The sequence below is a fragment of the Nomascus leucogenys genome, chromosome 10 (genome assembly GCF_006542625.1).
Source record: "Nomascus leucogenys isolate Asia chromosome 10, Asia_NLE_v1, whole genome shotgun sequence".
Taxonomy (NCBI): domain Eukaryota; kingdom Metazoa; phylum Chordata; class Mammalia; order Primates; family Hylobatidae; genus Nomascus; species Nomascus leucogenys.
In genome coordinates, this window is record NC_044390.1 from 90,020,495 (window position 1) to 90,040,691 (window position 20,197).

The following is a 20,197-nucleotide window of genomic DNA, read 5'->3' on the forward strand; positions in this document are numbered from 1 at the left end:
TGCCTCTCCTCTCGCCCCCAGGAAAGGCCAGTGCCACGGAGGCGCGCTACAACAAGCTGAAGGAAAAGCACAGTGAACTCGTCCATGTGCACGCGGAGCTGCTCAGAAAGGTAGGTCCAGCCCATCCTCCATCCCAGCCAGTGGCAGGGCCTCTCGGGAATGGCAGCAGAGCATGAGCCCTTCCCCTGCCCATGTAGAACGCGGACACAGCCAAGCAGCTGACGGTGACGCAGCAAAGCCAGGAGGAGGTGGCGAGGGTGAAGGAGCAGCTGGCCTTTCAGGTGGAGCAGGTGAAGCGGGAGTCGGAGTTGAAGGTAAGTCCCTTGTGGCACAGGGCCCTGCCCCAGCATCCCCAGCCCACTGCCCCAGTGACACGCTGTCCTGTCCCAGCTGGAGGAGCAGAGCGACCAGCTGGAGAAGCTCAAGAGAGAGCTGGAGGCCAAGGCCGGAGAGCTGGCCCGCGTGCAGGAGGCCCTGAGCCACAAAGAGCAGGTGCATCTGGCTTCAATGACTGGGGGTGGGGTTCTGGGGCCAGTCCTGGGTGGAAGTCAGGTCCTCTTTCCCGTGGACAGGCAATACCCGGGTGCCACCTGGTGATCCTGGGATGCAGCCCTGACCCAGACCCAGGGGCTACATGGGAGACAGGACCTACCGCTGGTCCTCAGGGAGCCCTGAGTCTGATGGAAGTGATCACTAATCCCCAGGGCCCAGTTTGTAAGCGTGGGGGCAGGGTGGGCGGGGCCTGGGAGCTCTGTTCACACGCCAGGTGTCCATGTCTGTCCATAGAGCGAGTCGGAGCTGAGCTCACGGCTGGACACACTGAGTGTGGAGAAGGATGCGCTGAGTGGAGCTGTGCGGCAGCGGGAGGCAGACCTGCTGGCGGCGCAGAGCCTGGTGCGTGAGACAGAGGCGGCGCTGAGCCGGGAGCAGCAGCGCAGCTCCCGGGAGCAGGGCGAGTTGCAGGGCCGGCTGGCAGAGAAGGTATGGCCTCCCCAGATGTAGCAGCACTGCTGAGTTCACTGCCGCCTGGCAGCCATCGATCTGTCTCCGTGATCTGCCTGTTCTAGAGATTTCACATAAACGGGATCATACACGATGCATCCTTTTGCGTCTGGCTTCTTCCACTCAGCATCACGTTGTCAGGGGTCACCACATCATAGCCTGTGTCAGCACCTCATTCCTTTTATGGCTGAGTTGTACTCCGCTGTGTGGACAGACCACATTGTGTTTATCTGTTCATCACTTGGTGGACATTGGGGTTGTTGCCACTTTCTGGCTGTTGTAAATAGTGCTGCTGTGGGCCTTTGAGCACAAGTTTCTGTGTAAACATCTGCCATCACTTATCTTGGATAGATAGCAGAACCGCTGGGTCTCACCTCTGTTACCCTGATGAGAAACTACCAGACTGTTTTCTAAAGTGGCTGCACCATTTTACACTCCCCCCAGCAACGCATGAATGTTCCAGTTTCTCCACATCCTTGCCAACGCTTATTATTGTTTTCTTTTTATTTTAGCCATCCTAGTGAGTGTGGAGTGGTTTCTCATGGTCTTGATTTGTGTTTTTCTGATGGCAAAGGGTGCTACATATCTTTTCATGAGCTCACTGACCGTTTGTGTATCTTTGGAGAAATGTCTTTTAGGACCTTGAGCCCACGTTTTAATTGGGTTATCTTTTTATTATTGAGCTGTGCACTGCGGGAAGCCTCTTTATAGAAATCTCCACCCCCTGACCAGTGAGGGTCTCAGCTGGGCTCCAACTGGCGGCCCATGGGTTGGTCCAGGGCTGGTGCACATCCTTGGCCTTGGGGAGGGTCTCTAAGCTGCCTTCTTCACCCCCATTGCCAGGAGTCTCAGGAGCAGGGGCTGCGGCAGAGGCTGCTGGACGAGCAGTTCGCAGTGCTGCGGGGTGCTGCTGCCGAGGCCGCGGGCATCCTGCAGGATGCTGTGAGCAAGCTGGACGACCCCCTGCACCTGCGCTGTACCAGCTCTCCAGGTAGACGGTGGGGCCACACTCAGCTGCTCCCCTGCCTTCTTCCCATCCCCAGCCCTGAGCAGCGGGTGGCAGGGGCCTCAGTTCTCCTTGTGCTTGCAGACTACCTGGTGAGCAGGGCCCAGGAGGCCTTGGATGCCGTGAGCACCCTGGAGGAGGGCCACGCCCAGTACCTGACCTCCTTGGCAGGTGAGTGTAGCCAGGGCAGGGCGGAGGCGGGGGCTGTGTCCCAGTTCCAGCGCCCATGGCCACCTCTTGCCTTTTGGGAGGTTTGTGGACAGCAGGGACCTCTCTGGGAAGCCAAGCAGATGCCCCCTGCCTGCTCCTTCTCAGGAACCCACCCCTGCCCTGTGGACAAACAGGCTTTTGCCTCTGGGGCCTGGGCCACCATGTGTGCAGGTGGCAGGGCACTGAAGGGCCTGGGGCCATATACACTGCACTGTGGTTCCCACTACCTCCTGGACATTGTCTTGCCGAGCCCCCCCTTCCCCTCCCCCTCCCTCTTCCCTCCCCTCCTCCTCCTCTTCTCCCCCTCCCCTCCCTCTTCTCCTCCCCTCCCCCTCCTCTTCTCCCCCTCCCCCTCCCTCTTCTCCTCCCCCTCCCCCTCCCTCTTCTCCTCCCCCTCCTCCCTCTTCTCCTCTCTCTTCTCCTGGGATAGCTGGCTGCCAACAGTGGTCCCAGTGCTAGTGTCTCAGGGTCATCCTCCCCTAACCTTGGCCCCACCCACCCGCACAGATGCCTCCACCCTGGTGGCAGCTCTGACCCGCTTCTCCCACCTGGCTGCGGACACCATCATCAATGGTGGTGCCACCTCCCACCTGGCTCCAACTGACCCTGCCGACCGTAAGTGGGTCCTGGGATGGCAGGTTCTGTCCGCCTCACTAGCTTGTCTCCCCTGGGGGTCCTTATGGGGCCTGTGGGGGGGCTCCACTCACGGTCCTTTCTCACCCCAGGCCTGATAGACACCTGCAGGGAGTGCGGAGCCCAGGCTCTGGAGCTCATGGGGCAGCTGCAGGACCGGCAGGCTCTGCGGCACATGCAGGCCAGCCTGGTGCGGCCACCCCTGCGGGGCATCCTTCAGCTGGGCCAGGTGAGGCACAGCTGAGTGTGGGTTTGGGAGGCTTGGGCCTGCCTCTGATCTCTGCACCCACCTCTGGGTTGGCCGAACAGGTGTTTGTGCTTGGAGCCTGCAGCCTCAGGACACAGGGTGGGGACCATGCACCCTCCTCGATCCCTGTGGCCCCCAACCTCTTTCCCAGGCTGCCCGTGGGCTTGAGGGGGATGGAGGCTACCCCTGTCTGACTCCCATCCTCACCAGGAACTGAAACCCAAGAGCCTAGATGTGCGGCAGGAGGAGCTGGGGGCCATGGTCGACAAGGAGATGGCGGCCACATCCGCAGCCATTGAAGATGCCGTGTGGAGGATCGAGGTGAGCATGGGATCTGGGGACTCCCCTCATTCCTGTGGAGCTTTGGGGGCTAGAGGCCCCAACTGGGCTGGGTACAGGCTGTAACAACTCCTGCTCACAGTCTCCAGGCAGGGGACAGATGGCGTTTTCCAGGGGCCTGTGAGGTCAGAGCTGAGAGGGCAGGAGGCAGCCCTGGCTTTCCCAGGACCACAGTCCCCTCCTCCCAGCCAGCTCACGGCTCTGTTCTTGGTTGCAGGACATGATGAACCAGGCGCGCCACGCCAGCTCGGGGGTGAAGCTAGAGGTGAACGAGAGGTGAGCCCCTCTTCTGTCCCCCCAGGCTCAGCCCCCCATGGCCCCTGAGGTTCTGCCCCCAACTGTTCTGCTCATGGGAAAGGAAGGCCTGGCTCAGAGCAGACACTCCCTCCCCACCTGCTGAGCCCTGCTGTGGCCAGGCCTGCCATGGTGTCGTGTGGGCTGCCCTGCAGAGCAGCAGCCAAGTCTCTCTTCTCCTCCAGAATCCTCAACTCCTGCACAGACCTGATGAAGGTGAGGGGCTGTGACCCGGGTGGGGGGATCTGCACCTGGAGGGCCACCAGTCATTGCTGTCTTGGTCTCGGCAGGCCATCCGGCTCCTGGTGATGACATCCACTAGCCTGCAGAAGGAGATCGTGGAGAGCGGCAGGGTGAGGGGCCGGCCGGCAGCAGGGCACAGTCAACAAGGAGCCTGACCCCCAGCCTAGGCCACCCTGGGCATGAGACCCCCCACCCCCTACCACAGGGAGGCCTCAGGGATGCGCCTTATGGCCACAGTGAGGGGGAGAAGGGCCCCTGAGGACCCCTTTCCACCTTCAGTGTCCTTGACTGGCACGTCCTGCCCTGTTCTCCCGTCGCCACTAGGGGGCAGCCACGCAGCAGGAATTTTACGCCAAGAACTCACGCTGGACCGAAGGCCTCATCTCAGCCTCCAAGGCTGTGGGCTGGGGAGCCACACAGCTGGTGTAGGTTGCCCTGGGTAGGGGTGGGCAGGGGGCTGCTGCCTGCCAGTTGGAGCAGTCTGGGGGTCAACGGTGCGGGGAGTAGACGGGGTGTGGAGTGGCGCCAGCCGTCCATGGGGTCAGAGACTCTGGCCCTGACTGGCCCTTGCCTCGCAGGGAGGCGGCTGACAAAGTGGTGCTTCACACGGGCAAGTATGAGGAGCTCATCGTCTGCTCCCACGAGATCGCAGCCAGCACGGCCCAACTCGTGGCGGCCTCCAAGGTGAGCTTGCATGCTGACGGCAGCACACCGGGCTCTGGGCCCAGTTTGGCCTGGGCTGTGGCTGCCAAGCCCAGGCCTGTTGCTGCCCTGAGCTGGGAGACCTGGGCCCACCCTGATCTCTCGCCCCACCCTGACCCCTCGCCCCACCCTGACCCCTCGCCCCTCAGGTGAAGGCCGACAAGCACAGCCCCCACCTGAGCCGCCTGCAGGAATGTTCTCGCACAGTCAATGAGAGGGCTGCCAATGTAGTGGCCTCCACCAAGTCAGGCCAGGAGCAGATTGAGGACAGAGGTGAGTGCCAGGTGCCAAGGGGGGCTACTGGCTCCCGAGGATGAATGGGGGTGGGCACCCAGATGTTCACTCCCTTGCTCTCCGGCCATAGACACCATGGATTTCTCTGGCCTGTCCCTCATCAAGCTGAAGAAGCAGGAGATGGAGACCCAGGTAGGTGCCCATGGCTGCCCCGTGACCTCTGAGCTCACCCCTCGGGTGAAGCCTGGACCCAGGAGAGAGCTCCCTGGGGAGGCTGGGCTGGGCTGGGCTGAGCAGGCCGTGTGGCTACAGGTGCGTGTCCTGGAGCTGGAGAAGACGCTGGAGGCTGAACGCATGCGGCTGGGAGAGTTGCGGAAGCAACACTACGTGCTGGCTGGGGCATCAGGCAGCCCTGGAGAGGAGGAGGCCGTCCGGCCCAGCGCTGCCCCCCGAAGTGTAACCACCAAGAAACCACCCCTGGCCCAGAAGCCCAGCGTGGCCCCCAGACAGGACCACCAGGTGCCGTCTGCACTGGGATGGGGGAGTTCCTGGATGGGGGTGCCGTCCCCAGCCCTAGAGGGGCACATGGTGCACATCCCTGGGGAAGTCAGGGACCACTGACAACGTGGAGGGAGGAGCTTGCTCAAGGGAGAGGTGGGGCCCCAGGAGCCTGGCCGTGACCACTGACCCCCCCACCTTGAACCCCTACAGCTTGACAGAAAGGATGGCATCTACCCAGCTCAACTCGTGAACTACTAGACCCCCCAGGGGTCAAGCAGGGTGGCTGGTAGACAGGCCTGAGCCTCTGCAACTGCCCTGACAGGACCGAGGGGCCTTGCCCCTCCACCTGGTGCCCAAGCCTCCCGCCCCACCGTCTGGATCAGTGTCCTCAAGGCCCCGGGCCCTTACTGAGCCTGCAGGGGCCTGGGCCATGTGGGTGGTGCTTCTGGATGTGAGTCTCTTACTTACCTGCAGAAGAAACTTTGGGGTGCAGCCAGGACCCAGTAGGCCAGAGCCTCAACTCTTCAGGAAATAAGAGTTTTTAATATTCCGAGCTAGAGCTCTTCTTCCTACGTTTGTAGTCAGCACACTGGGAAACCGGGCCAGCATGGGGCTCCCTGCCTTCTGGACTCCTGAAGGTCGTGGATGGACGGAAAGCACACAGCCTGTGCTGGCTGATGGGACGAGGGTCAGGCATCCTGTCTTTGGCCTTCTGGGGCACTGATTTCTACCAGGCCTTCCAGCTGCGTGGTCTCCACAGACCAGGCTCTGGGTGGGCTAGAGGAATGTCGCCCATTACTCCTCAGGCCTGGCCCTCGGGCCTCCGTGATGGGAGCCCCCAGGAGAGGTCAGATGCTGGAAGGGGCCGCTTTTTGGGGAGTGAGGTGAGACATAGTGGCCCAGGCGCACCTTCACTCCTGGAGTTTCCATTTCCAGCTGGAATCTGCAGTCACCCCCATTTCCTGTTTTCCATTCCCCCGTTCTGGCTGCGCCCCACTGCCCACCTGAAGGGGTGGTTTCCAGCCCTCTGGAGAGTGGGTTTGGCCCTGGGCCCTCCAGCTCAGCCAGAAAAAGCCCAGAAACCCAGCTGCTGGACCAGGGCCCTCAGGGAGGGGACCCTGCAGCTGGAGCGAGCTAGGCCCTGGCTTTGCCCATCAGATTTGAACGAATGTGTGTCCCTTGAGCCCAAGGGGAGTGGCAGGAGGGGTGGGACCAGGCTGGGAGGACAAAGCCAGCAGCTGCCATGCCCTCCTGCTCCCCCCACCCTGCCCCCAGCCCCAGCCCTAGCCCTTTAGCCATTCACCCTGTGCTCTAGAAAGGCTACCAAATACTGGCCAAGGTCAGGAGGAGCAAAAATGAGCCCCTTGGCTTTGTGTTAGCATTTCCTCCTGAAGTGTTCTGTTGGCAATAAAATGCACTTTGACTGTTGTCACTGATGCCCCAGAGGGAGGGGGCTGTGCCTGGCTCTTCATTCCTCTAGGGACATGTGTTCCCTTGTCTAGGCCCTGGCCAGGCGCTGGGGCGGGGACCTATTCATGTCTGCATTTAATGCTAGAGTACTTGGGACTGCAGAAAAGCTCAACAGGGCTGTCACTGGCTTGTGTCCCCGCCTTGCATCTCTGGGAGGATTTATGGGCCTCAGGGCCCTCCTTTTACACAGGAGGCCAAGAGCCACCTGCACTCCCAGCCTTGATGCCCACAGCTTCCCTGGGGCCCCCAGCAGTTGCTGACCCCCTCAGTGTGTCTGAGACCGTGCCTGACAGTTGCTAAGTTAAGGTGGGGACCCTGACTCCCGGTTGGCCTGGGCTTGAGCCATGGCCACACACAGCCTTTGCACCTACCGGAAACCTGGAAGGGTGTTCAGTCCCTGGGCATGTGGCAGCCTTGCAAGCACCCACTTTACCCAGGAGCACATGCCAGAGGGAACGCTGAGGTGGGTGAGCTCACTCTGTCCTACCCCCTGCCAAGATCACTGGCATTTATGGAAAGGACAGGGTGGGTCAGGGGAGAGAAAAGGCCCCTTGGCTGGCTCCTGTATGCCCTCAGACAAGCCTCCCACCTGTGCCCAGGTCTCCTGAAAGATGAAGTGGGGCCTCAGCTGGGGCTGCGTAGCCAGGGTGCTTGTGCCGGGTGGTTAGGGTGAAAGGGCCTTGCAAACTGACCACGAGGGCTAAGACAGACCCCATGCCTGGCTCTTGTTTACACAGCAAGATGGCTTCAGAAAACACTAACAGAACTGATTCTCCACCAGATACAAACCAGTGAAAATCCACAGGCACTGACAACACTTAACTGATCATTCTTGAGTCCTCAATGACCAAACTTTTTGAGATGGAGTCTTGCTGTCACCTAGGCGGCAATACAGTGGCATGCCTTGGCTCACTACAACCTCCTCCCGGGTTCAAGAAATTCTGCCTCAGTCTTCCGAGCAGCTGGGATTACAGGCATGCACCACCATGCCTGGCTAATTTTTGTATTTTTAGTAGAGATGGGGGCTTTGCCATGTTGGCCAGGCTGGTCTCAAACTCCTGATCTCAAGTGATCCGCCCCCCAGCCTCAGCCTCCCAAAGTGCTGGGATTACAGGCCACTGTGCCTGGCCGAAACCTTTAATTGAAAAGGCTGCCTCGTGTGGGGCTAGAAAGCAGGAGCGTGGGGTCTGGTCCTGCTCCCCCACCCTCTTGGACCTGTCATTGCCTCTCCCTGGTCCTCCTTGTGAACGGGACACACAGCGGGAGGAGAGGCTCCCACAAAGCAAGGTTCATGAGCCACAAGACTGTGAAGTCCAGCATCCTCACTGGAGTGGACAACAGATTTGGCCATAAGCTTCCTGGCAGCCACTGGGAAGAATGAAACTATCAGACACTTTTTTTTTTTAAGGCTAACTGGCTTCTCAGGAAATGCTTCCCTCTTCCTCACAGAAAAACCACAGAAATTTCTCCTGCACATTCTCATAGAACAATGATGTGCCAGGAATGGCAGCTATTAGAAGAGACAGCAACAGGTGAGCTTGCTCTCATCTCAGTTCCTCAAGTCCCTCGCAGGGGCATTGTGACCCAGATACACAGCTCAGCTGGGGTGGTGAGGACGCAGGCGTACGGCTCAGCCGGGGCGGCGGGCATACATAGCTGCAGGCGCACGGCTCAGCCGGGGCGGCGGGCATACATAGCTGCAGGCGCACGGCTCAGCCGGGGCGGCGGGCATACATAGCTGCAGGCGCATGGCTCAGCCGGGGCGGCGGGCATACATAGCTACAGGCGCACGGCTCAGCCGGGGCGGCGGGCACAGGGCACAGTTCCGTAGCTCTGCAAGGAGGCAGGGTTTGCACGGTCCCCTCCTCAGCCTGGAGAAGGAAGCAGCACCCACTGGGCTTTGAAGTGGGCAGAGGCAACTGCCTTCTTGAAACACCTGCTGGCAAGTCCCCAAAGCAAAACATCAGAGCCACTGGTTTTCCCACTAAAAACCAACACAGAAAATCCTAACAAGTACCACCATTCACATAGCACACGGTGGCAACCTCATGGACAGAGCAGGCACAGCCTGAGCCCTGAGGTCACCCTCAGTCCCCTACTTGGACACAGTGGCTGTGATCCTGACAACACGCTCTTAGACACAGAACATGCTCTGTCCGTGACTGCTGTTTATGAGACTCTGGTGACCAAGAGGGTAAGAGGCCCCGCCTGTGCCAGAGGCCCTGGATAGGCAGAGATTTCGTCTTCAGCTTCAAAAACAGACATCCCAGCCAGCTTCCCTGCTGGAACTTTGATCACTGATGTTTCAGAACCAGACATCATGAACATCCACATCCCCAAGTAAATAAGTGACAGGCCTGTTATTAATAATTCTCTATTTATTAAAAAGGGTCCTACAGCTTTACAGCCACAGCACCGGACGCGGCCCTGAACAGCGATGGCGAGCCTGGCCAGGGGCTCCTTTGCAACTTCAATGCCAAGCTCACGTTTGGCTGCAACCGTGGCCAGGCTGTGGCATCCCCAACAGCGGCTGGTGGCGGAGGTATGGGGCGGGTGGCACCGCTCACTCGAGATTCACAGAACATGGCAAGCCCGCCTGACTGGCGTGGCAGTGAATCGTCCTGTACAGCTTCATTTCCTTTAAGAAAACAGTTACAGTAGAGTTCAAGTCCGAGAGCAGGAATGTACGGTCACTGAGGACAAAAGGCAGTGGCCTGGCCTGTGGCCCACTGGGACAGACCCCGCTTCAGTTCTGCCTTCTGTCACCCTGGTGGCTAGGCACAGGTCAGGGCCCTGGATGCCTGACAAGTGACAGGGGAGGGGCGGGCCAGAAGGTCCACCGGTAAGCACCTTGGCCTTTTCTGTCAACAGGTGCGACACCCCCCTGCTGGGCCCTGGGCCTTCAGCACACATGTGAAGATGAGGTCCCACAGGGGTAGGGGGAAGAGCAGGTGCAGACGGTCGGAGTGCAGCCCCGTCCCTCAATCCCATGGGGCGGGCTTTCGCCAAGCCCCTAACGCTGCCCACCCTGAAGTCCAGCCACCAGCCAGCCAGGGGCAGAGGACATTGGCTAAGGGTAGCCTGGGTCAAGGCGGCCGGACATCTTGACCACCTGTAACAGAACAATGAACTTGGACAAGCCCTTCAGAGAAAGCAGAGCCGGGGCCTTGCCCAGCCCCTAGCAGGTGTGAGTCCTGGCACCTGGGGAAGCTAAGGCACAGCACGGACACCCGAGGGGGGCACCGTGCACTGCTTGCACAAAAGGAAATTGCATCCACTTCATCGGCATTTCAATCTGCTCAAGACAGTATCTGCATTTTTTATAAAATTTCCCTGAATGGTCTTGGGAGTGTCAAAAAAGTTTTTTCAATATAAAACAGGAAAATCACACACGTAGTAAAAATATTGGGGGATTATTTCTTCATAGAAACCTTCAGGGCCGGCTCGAGGCAGGAGGGAGAGGAGGAGCTGGGGACACAATTTGCCGTGCAAAGTCCCACTCGTGCACTCCCCTCCCACACCGGTGGCCGTTCTCTGGCCTCTGGACTCGGCAGTGGGCCCAGTGCAAACTTTGCTTGTGGCTCTGAAGCAAGAGCAGCAGCCAGGTCAGGCGGTGACTATGGTGACCTCTCCCCAACAGATTCAGTGAGCAACAACGCAGCCGCAGGTGATGGCCCGGCCACGGCGCACTTCCAGGCCAGCCGGCCAGCCGGCCGGCCGGCGCCCACCCGCCCTCACCAGGGCTGCAGTGGCCGGTGGGTGAGACACATAGGACTGTCTTTCGAAAATAAAATAAGTATCATGAACCATGCTCATTAAATAAAACTGCAATGGAAGGACCACGATTCTAAATGGGACTGGGGGAGAGGCCTGTTTCTTCCCAAACATGAGTTCATCAACGCTAAGATACTTAGAAATCACAGGGAGAACGCAAACCGATGCAACGCACAGGTGTCAGGCTGCAACCCGGCACACACAACTGCCTTGTTGCCCAAAGCCTGGGCTCCTACTACTCACCACTGACCTACAGTCCTAAAATCAGACAGACACGCTGGCCCAGGGCCCCAGAGCCCTTGGCACAGAGCGGACCTCCAGCCTCCTTCCCGTGAGCAGAGCACAACATGCCAGGCGGAGGTCTCCCGGGAAGGACCGCACCGGCGCTCACTGGAGGATGAAACCCGGCTGGTGCGGAGGGAGCCGGGGCGGGGGTCTCTGGGGGAGAGGTGGCGGATACGGGGACATGAACTGCGAAGAGAATCCTTGCTGAGTGGGGAGGCCCACGCGGGGGGGCAGGGGCGGGCACTGTAATCCTGGGTACGGCACGGCCTGCCCCGAGCTCATGGCCGCAGTAAACGGGGTGGCTAAGCGTCCTGCAGGCACCGGGGGTGGTGGTGGGGGGATGCGCCGAGGTGCAACAGCGGGGGGCCCACTGGCCTCTGGGGCAGGGTAGGGAAGGGGGGCAGTAGGTGCCAGTTCGGGCAGCCTGGGGGGCAGCGGGGCCAGGGCCTGCGGGAGTCTCTGCCCCTTTAGCACCATCTCCTGGAGCTTCTCGATTTTCACCCGTCGCATGTGGGCCAGTTTCCGTTTGCTCTGATAAACATCAATGAAGGAATCCAGAGGAAGTTCTCCATCCAGAAACTTCTCTGCCATGTTCTGAAAGAGGCAGAAACCTGGTTACAGGGACAGCCAGATGGGGAGGATGCTCCCTTCATGGTCTAGGCACAAGGAGAGGCAACGCCCAGCTGCTTCCAACACTGCCCCCTCCCTGTAACCACCCAGAGGGCCTCGCTCCTCTGCTCCAGATCTCACAGGTCATGGGCTCAGGCTTCAGCATGAGCTGCCACTAGGTGGAGAGGACAACAACCCTGCTGCACACCCCACCACCAGCGTGACAGGCAGAGGAGCTGGCCTTTGGGTGAGGGCTCCGACTCCTGGGTCCCAGGCCTCTCTCGAGCCCGCTGGAGTCCAACACCTCCTTGCTTCCACCCAGCTGCACCCTGACTGACAGACTCGCCCTGGGTGGGTAAGCAAGACAGAGACACTTGTGCCCACCAGGCCCCGCAAGGCTTCAGAGTTCATCGAACCCAGCCCTATCTTGGCAAGACCCTGCCGGCCCCAGCCTGCGACAAGTGCGCAACATTCGACCTTGACTCATTTCCTTATCGCCTGGCGAGGCTCAAGGCTCTAATGCGCAGCTGGACGTGTCCCAGAAGCTCTGCGGCCCCCAGCTGGCCCTTGAACCACGGCACGTGATAATTCGCCACTGGCCCCGGGGCTGGCGTTCACAGGGTGGCACGCATGCCCTCTCTTGACCCTCCCTCGGACCTGCCCTCACTCGCCCTGCTGCTCCCTGGACCCCTGCCTGGCACTTTCCCCAGCACACAGGCCAGGCTGCCTGCTGGCATACAGCCCGCACACCTGGGAGGCACCACCTCCTGGCCGTGGCAGTGTGGCGCTCACGGTCCCTGGAGGCAGTGGGCTCAGTGACTGCCCAAAGTGCCCCAAGGATTCCACCAAGGCTGGTTGGCTTTACCTCAGTGTCTTCCTCAATCTTGGCCCCTTCTGCCTGCAGAAGTGCTAACAGGGTCTCCAAGGAAGCGCTGCAAGACTGTCTGTCTGGAAAAGAAGCAAGAGGCATGACAAGAGTGAGAGGTGTCCAGGTAAAGCCCTTCATGATGCCGTCCACACAGACCACAGCAGGGTTGCACCTTCCTTTCCAGGAAGCTGAATGTGAAAGGCTTGAAAACCTACAGGGGAACAAGTGTACCAAGCCAGTGCCCAGGGGCCAACATCCCATGTCAGAGTAACCTGTGCCACCAGCTGCTTCTAGAGCCAGCTGTTTTCAAACATGGGGCAGTGACATTCTCATCATGCCACGTTGTATTTCCTTTATGTTTTGAGTGGTAACTTACATCGAGCATACACATCTTAAGTGTGTAACTCAAATTTCCACGTGTTTAATCCCCAACCACCCCCACCCAGATCCAGACACAGAACGTTTCCACCGGGCGCCCTCACACCCACTGCACATGCCAGATAATCCCTACGCCGGCCTCCACCACCACAAAGGAGCTCCGCCTGGTCTTGACACCACATCCTGGAATCAGAGTACAGGACATACTCTGCTGGCTTGTTCCACTCAGCACCGCATCTCTGAGACCCTGCTCAGGTCTGTGAATCAGTTCATTTCTTTTCAATGCTGTGTAGTGTGCCATTGTGTAAATAGACTTCATGTGCCCATCACTCTGTAGACGGACATTTTTATTGTTTCCAAATTTTATTGTAAGGTAATAAAGATACAACATGCTTGTACCTATCTTCTGAGAGACATTAATGTCTGCTTCTGTTGGGTATACACCCAGGAGCAGAGCTGCAGCGCATACACACTCTTTTTTTTTTTTTTTTTTTTTTTTGAGACGGAGTCTCGCTCTGTCACCCAGGCTGGAGTGCAGTGGCGCGATCTCGGCTCACTGCAAGCTCCGCCTCCCAGGTTCACGCCATTCTCCTGCCTCAGCCTCTCTGAGTAGCTGGAACTACAGGCGCCCGCCACCACGCCCGGCTAATTTTTTTGTATTTTTAGTAGAGACGGGGTTTCACTGTGGTCTCGATCTCCTGACCTCGTGATCCGCCCTCCTCGGCCTCACAAAGTGCTGGGATTACAAGCGTGAGCCACCGCGCCCGGCTGCGCATACACACTCTTAATTTTAGTAGGTGCTACCCAACAACCTTCCCCAGGTGAAATGAGAAAAGGAGCCAGCTGTGGCGGTGCAGCCTGCAAGCCCCAAATGACCCACGGACACTCCTACCAGCAACAGATGTGTGGCACCTCACCAGCACTTGGTACTGCCGGTCTTTTTACTTTTTGTCATTCTGGTTTGGGTGTGTGATCGTAAATTTTTACTGAAGTTAATGGAGAAAATGACAAGATGATAGCAAGTAGTGACAGACATCACTGTAAACCTCACTGCAGAAGGTGATTTTTAACCCAAATTCTTTTAAGGGATGGGGTCTCTGTCACACCCAGGCTGGAGTACAGTAATGCAATCACAGTTCACTGTGGCCTCAGCCTTCAGAGTAGGTGGGACTACAGGCGAGCACCACCAGCCCTGGCTTATTTCATTTCTTTTGTGGAGACATAGTCTCGCTCTGTCGCCCAGGCTGGAGTACAGGGCTGCAATCATGGCTCACTGCAGCTTCAATCCCCAAGGCTCAAGCAACCCTCCTTCCTTAGCCTCCCAAGTAGCTAGGACCATAGGCGTGTGCCACCACACCCAGCTCCGACTTTATCTAAATGTCCCTTTGATAACTATCAAAAGCACTCAGGATGCTTAACAATCTTTAATTCTGATGTCTCCTCCTAATGGCTGCAAATTAAAGTACGTCATTAAAATAAAGTGTTCCAGTGATGAGTATTTTTTTTTTTTTACTATTAACAAACAGCATAAGACAAATGGGCAAACAGCGTAAGACATCTGTTGAATATCATAATTCAGAAAGCTTTTTCTATGCTGTTTAGAGAAGGTGGAGTCTTGAATTTAAAAATTGGTTAAGTCTCCTCTTCTAAACTGGTGACTGCTAAACTGGCTGGCTTCCTCCTAATCTCCAGCCCCCTTTCCGGTAACTGCCCCGAGGTACCCACGTTTCTGCCACCTGCTCCACGCTGCAGACCCTGAAGGTGCGTGTGGACCTGGGCTGACCTCAGCAGTCACCGCCACCAGTCAGGGCCACTGGGAGGAGGGGGCAGTCCTGCTATACACCCTGCCCTCTCAAACCGCAAGTGCAGAGAGGCCACAGGTCTGGGGGCCTCCATATTCCATATGTAAACTAGTCCAATACAGTGGCTCACGTCTGTAATAGCAGCACTTTGTGAGGCAAAGGCAGGAGGATGGCTTGAGTTCAAGACCAGCCTGGGCAACATAGCAAGACGACCTCTCTACAAAAAAATGAAAAACTAGCCTGCTTGGGGTAGTTCACACCTGTGGTCCCAGCTACTCAGGAGGCTGAGGCAGGAGGATCACCTGAGCCCAGGAGGTCGCGCTGAGCCATGGTTGTGCCACTGCACTCCAGTCTGAGAGACAGAGCAAGACCCTGTCTCTAAAAGTAAATAAATAATATACATAAGCTATTTCTTCATTGCAGTAGAGTCGCTATCTTAACCTGAAATTTTTCCATAATATTTCTTTCCTAGTAGGGTAATAGCTTGAAAATGTGTCCTTCTCTCTTTATTCTCGAATCATCACCCTTAAAAAGTTACCTAATTTGGTCTTCTTTATCTGATAGGCTTCAAAGAGAACCTGGAGTTCTTGGTATTTCTGGGTCAAGCGTGCTTTCAACGTGTCCAGCTGGGGCTGGTACAAAAGGTTTCCTTCTGCCAGGCTCCGGTTGCTGGCAAGTGTCATTTCTTTGTTAAGCTGAACATTCTGCGTCTGCAAGGAACACACAAGATGATGAGAATCAAAAGTATATCAGCTCCTAAACCCCTGGAGGTCCCCACGCACACCCCAGGAGCCCACTGCGGCTGCTGCCGCCTCACTGGTCTCCACAGCTGGCACCGCATGCCAGGCAGATGCTACCGACCCAGAGCCAAGCCCCCTGGTTTCTCATTTGGAGCTACTGCCCATCGTAAAGAATGAGGCCAACTTCCTTCCAGCACGTTTCCAGGACAGGCTTTGTCCTGTGACTCCATGCAGAGCCTTCCCTGCCACGGCTGCGCTGTGACTTGAATTCCTTACTAAGGCCATTGTGCTTGCAGAAGTAAACAGCTGTAAAGATTTAGAATCTGATTTTTTTCAAAACAAGTTTCTGCTGCTCCAGAGGAAGTTAAGGAATCACTTATCAGCAGGAGACCAGTCGGCATGATGTCAATTCAGGCTTCATAAGCAGGCTAAGAGGTCCAACCAGCAAGCTGAAGAGACCCTGGGAAGGAACAGTGTTTCCAGCCACCGGGGTTCGTCTGTGTCTCCCATGCCCACCCCAGCTTTTCTGAGCCTTCCAGCTAGCTGTTGGTGGGTGAGCAAAGCCGACCAAAAGTGCGGGAAGAGGGGGGACATATTTTGCCCATCGGGGATTTCATTTTGTCCTTTAAAGCAATGACAGGCTACCCTGGTAGGTAGAGAAGAAGCCACATGCCCAGAACTTAGGGGAGAAAGACAGGAGTAGAAGGTCTGAGAAAAAAAGGCAAAATGCTCCTAGCAAAACTTAGCCAAAGTTTAAATAAAAAACACAAACGTGTGGGTACCCTAGTTCCCTTTTCACTCACTGGTTGATCGGCTTCCTCTACCACAGCCCAGCCGCCGCCACCTCACTTTCCTTCCACACCGTCAGTTTCAAGAGCACGCGATTCCTTACCCAGTGTGTGTCCCTGTTTCTCTTTAAGCAGCTCTTCAACCCCATCCCAGTCATCTCGTTTTCCCTTTAATATTTTCTATCACCCCACCCAGGCTATTTTTGCTGCGACTTCCTTCCTCTTGGTAGCTCGAGTATAGATTCCTGGCCATGCTGCCTCTGCTCCCCACCCCCAGTCATACCCGTTGATTGCTGTCATGGTTCCTGGTGCGCTCACACAAGTGCACACGCACCACACACACAAGGAAGAGGCTCAGGGAATCAGAGAACAAAGAAAGAAGCCCTTGGATCCATGCCTCAATCAGGAGATCCCTAACCCCAGCAGGAGGGCTCTTTTCAGCAGAGAGTGATCTGCATCTCCAGACCGACAGCTGTACCCAGGGCCCTAAAGATCAGGCTCTGCTGAAAACCCGACAGGATTTAAATGACAATGAAAACCAAACCTCTCTCCCAACTCCAAAGTAAAAGCTAGGAGTGTCCCCGAAATGTGGGTGGTAGAAATGCTTTCATCTCTTCTGATATCTTTAGCAAAAAAGAAGAATCTTGGGACTGGAAAGACGCAGTTTCACTCGGGTTTCTGGTAAGCAGTGGGGCTCCCATCACCCCCTTCCCCACCCACAGGGTAGCTCTCCACGGGCTTTCTATGCCAGGCCCTGCAGAAGCGGCTTTCCTTCCATTGTTAAGCCATTTAAAAGAACAAACAAAAACCACTGTATGGCCACTCTGGAAAACAGGCACTTTTTAATAAAGCTGAATATGTAACTACCCTATGACCCAGAAATTGTACTCTTGGGCATTTATATCAGAGAAATGAAAAGTTACATTCAACAAAAACCTGCCCAGGACTGTTGAGGGCAACATTTATTTGTAACAACTAAAATCTAGACGCAGCCCAGGTGTCTTTTAACAGTTGAATGGTTAAACAAGCTGCAGGCCAGCCAGGCCGCAAAATACCACTCAGCGGCAAAAGGAAGAAACTTGCCTGGCAGGACTGAGAAGGCTCTAGGGAATCACACTGAGTGAAAACAGCCAACCCCAAAGGGCCACTCACTCCACGACCCCATGCACACAACACCCTTGAAATACAAAATCACAAAAATAGAGAACAGATTAGCGGCGTGTGTGGGACTATAAAAGGCCAACATGACGGATTTGCCCAGGGACGGAGCCGTCCTGATGTTCTGTGTCCTGGCAGTATCAGTGCCCCGATCCTGGTGCTGAGAGTGTGTTGAATTTCACCAGATGTTACCCAGGGGGCGGCTGGGAGAAGGGGAAACAGGATCTCTCTGTATTCTTACGACTGCATGTGAAACTATGAGCATCTCAAAATAAAATTTAACCATAAATACCACCACCAACCACTGCTGAGATGGCTTTCTCCTGCTGGTCTCACCTGGCGGATGAGGAGAAGGGCACGCCGTCCAGGCTGCATTCAGAGACAAGCCTCGCGCTCCTGCTCCCAGCCCCACAGTTCTGTGTGTTCCATCATTCTCAATCAATTATTTGTTCAATAAACATTTACTGAGCAAGTATTATCTGCCACGCCTGGGGTTAGGCACAGGGAATTCTGAGAAACAGGAGTGCTCCCACCCTCAAATAAACTGAGTCAGCATAAATGGAGCCAAACTCATCAACCCTGATCTGTGAGGCCCCAAATGGCCTGGTCCCCACCATCTCTTCCCGGTCAGTTCTGAGAAAGGAGGTCCCTAATCATCCTGCCTACACCAGCAGCCACCCTCTGTCAGCGCCCACGTCTTTCGTGGCATCGTCACTGTCATCAGTGAAGATTAAATCTGTTGTCTCCATCACTGTCTGTCCCAACACTAAATACAGACGACACACTTGTCTTTGGCATCCCAAGCACTTTGCACACATCTGCCACTCAGTGAAGATCTGCTGAATGAATCAGAGAGCCCCCCTCAACCCCCAAAAAGCCAAAATTCACTCAAAGCCAAGCCTGGCAAATAAGGGAGGTAACAAACTGTGGAGGAAAAAAAGCGAGCTAAGTTTGTTGAGCGCTAAGTGCCTCCAATCCTTGATGAAGCAGAGGCGCTCCCATCAGAAAGTCACTAGAGACTGAGTCTGAGGGAGGGTGTCACGCTGGACCTCAAAGTAATTGTCAAACAGAATTTCCTCAAAAGTCCTCAGTCAAGGTAGCACACAGCAAGTGCAGGTCTCCCACGCAACCACTTGAAAGACAGCACTAGCACTCGATGCAGCACCGACCGACATTCCAGCACGCGGCCTAGACTACCCCACAGCAGTCTGCCTCGGCTGTGCCTTACGATCCCTGTTTACTGGGGAGTAGGGAGGCTGCTGTTAAAAATCTCAATGTCCCGACCAACCCCTACCTGTCAAGCTCTTCAGGAGGGGGCCCAGGCATGGATACTGTCTTCAAAGCTCCCTGTTGATACATACCGCTAAGCTGAAAACTTTTGCTTCAGTTTCACCATAAAAATGCATCTACAAAGAAAATCTTATTTCCGTAGGGTTTAAGTCAAGTCAAGTCGAAATCACTTGTCCTACATATTAGAAAGTCCTAGAGGAGAAGAACACAAGGAAAGCGTGGACTATAATAAAAACACAACTCACGTGTCCACATTTCTGGGATCTGGGGAAAAAAGGCAATTTGTTTTGTATAGGACACACACAAGCCACCAGGCATCAAAAGAGGCCAAATAAAACTCCAACTGAGGCCGAGTGCAGTGGCTCACACCTGTAATCCCAGCACTTTGGGAGGCTGAGGCAGGCGGATCACCTGAGGTTAGGAGTTTAAGACCAGACTGACCAACATGGAGAGAGACCCCCTTCTCTACAAAAAATACAAAATTAGCCGGGCATGGTGGCACATGCCTGTAATCCCAGCTACTCGGAGGCTGAGGCAGGAGAATCACTTGAACTTGGGAGGCAGAGGTTGCGGTGAGCCAAGATCGTGCCATTGCACTCCAGCCTGGGCAACAAGAGTGAAACTCCGTCTCAAAAACAAACAAACAAACAAACCTCCAACTGAGGACTGTTAAACTGGCAGTGATTTTTTTTTATATCCTTTGGGTATTCAGATGTTTTTATATAAATACGATAAATTTTTTAAAAAATTGAGACAGAGTCGGCCGGGCGCGGTGGCTCAAGCCTGTAATCCCAGCACTTTGGGAGGCCGAGGCGGGCGGATCACGAGGTCAGGAGATCGAGACCATCCTGGCTAACACAGTGAAAACCCGTCTCTACTAAAAATACAAAAAAATTAGCCGGGTGTGTTGGCGGGCGCCTGTAGTCCCAGCTACTCGGGAGGCTGAGGCAGGAGAATGGCGTGAACCCGGGAGGCGGAGCTTGCAGTGAGCCGAGATCGCGCCACTGCACTCCAGCCTGGAGGACAGAGAAAGACTCCCTCTCAAAAAAAAAAAAAAAAAAAATTGAGACAGAGTCTTGCTCTGTCACCCAGACTGGAATGCAGTGGTGTCATCTCAGCTCACTGCAGCCTCCGCCTGCCAGGTTCAAGCGATTCCCGTGCCTCAGCCTCTCGAGTAGCTGGGATTACAGGTGTGTACCACACCTAATTTTTTTTTTTTTTGTAATTTTAGTAGAGACGAGGTTTTGCCACATTGGCCAGGCTGGTCTTGAACTCCTGACCTCGAGTAATCTCCCTGCCTCGGCCTCCCAAAGTTCTAGGATTACTAGCATGAGCCACCACACCCAGACAAATACAGTAAATTCTAAGTGGCCACCCAGAGCATACCCACAGCACCCTGCAGGATAATGGCAGTGGGGACAATGGCCAGGATGCATGTGCTGAAGGTGGATGTCTTTTCTTAAGCATTGGATAAAACTTTTTAACACTCAAAACCTGCCCCAGAACACACCTTGGATGCTACAATCGATGCAGAAACTCTTTCCTCAATCTTTTCATTGTTACAGTTGGAAAAAAAAAAGGGGAGGAGAAACAACAGCTTTGTTCATTTGCAAAGCAAAGGCAA

The 20,197-nt window shown here is 55.8% G+C and overlaps 2 protein-coding genes across 4 annotated transcripts in view; one reads left to right on the plus strand and one right to left on the minus strand.

The window, feature by feature from the left end:
• The window catches only part of HIP1R (huntingtin interacting protein 1 related), a 28,197-nt gene extending 21,354 nt beyond the window's left edge, over positions 1-6,843 (plus strand). For both annotated transcript variants that reach the window (XM_030821574.1, XM_030821573.1), the window contains exons 15-32: positions 22-110; positions 198-314; positions 391-492; positions 787-981; positions 1,846-1,993; positions 2,093-2,179; positions 2,726-2,833; positions 2,944-3,080; positions 3,309-3,419; positions 3,655-3,713; positions 3,917-3,947; positions 4,022-4,084; positions 4,299-4,399; positions 4,553-4,658; positions 4,826-4,949; positions 5,041-5,102; positions 5,223-5,429; positions 5,622-6,843. In XM_030821574.1, coding sequence (XP_030677434.1) covers positions 22-110; positions 198-314; positions 391-492; positions 787-981; positions 1,846-1,993; positions 2,093-2,179; positions 2,726-2,833; positions 2,944-3,080; positions 3,309-3,419; positions 3,655-3,713; positions 3,917-3,947; positions 4,022-4,084; positions 4,299-4,399; positions 4,553-4,658; positions 4,826-4,949; positions 5,041-5,102; positions 5,223-5,429; positions 5,622-5,669 — 1,895 coding nt within the window. In that variant the 3' untranslated portion in view covers positions 5,670-6,843. The remainder of the gene's footprint in view (positions 1-21; positions 111-197; positions 315-390; positions 493-786; positions 982-1,845; positions 1,994-2,092; positions 2,180-2,725; positions 2,834-2,943; positions 3,081-3,308; positions 3,420-3,654; positions 3,714-3,916; positions 3,948-4,021; positions 4,085-4,298; positions 4,400-4,552; positions 4,659-4,825; positions 4,950-5,040; positions 5,103-5,222; positions 5,430-5,621) is intronic.
• A 2,398-nt stretch (positions 6,844-9,241) lies between these two features.
• Positions 9,242-20,197, minus strand: part of VPS37B (VPS37B subunit of ESCRT-I) — a 32,532-nt gene continuing 21,576 nt past the window's right edge. The window contains exons 1-4 of one of the 2 annotated variants that reach the window (XM_030821575.1): positions 16,230-16,821; positions 15,136-15,307; positions 12,415-12,497; positions 9,242-11,534 (exon numbers count right to left, since the gene is read on the minus strand). In XM_030821575.1, coding sequence (XP_030677435.1) covers positions 11,043-11,534; positions 12,415-12,497; positions 15,136-15,307; positions 16,230-16,283 — 801 coding nt within the window. In that variant the 5' untranslated portion in view covers positions 16,284-16,821 and the 3' untranslated portion in view covers positions 9,242-11,042. Of the gene's footprint in view, positions 11,535-12,414; positions 12,498-15,135; positions 15,308-16,229; positions 16,822-20,197 lie in introns of those variants that run through there. The other variant, XM_003280710.4, reaches the window with a different exon arrangement.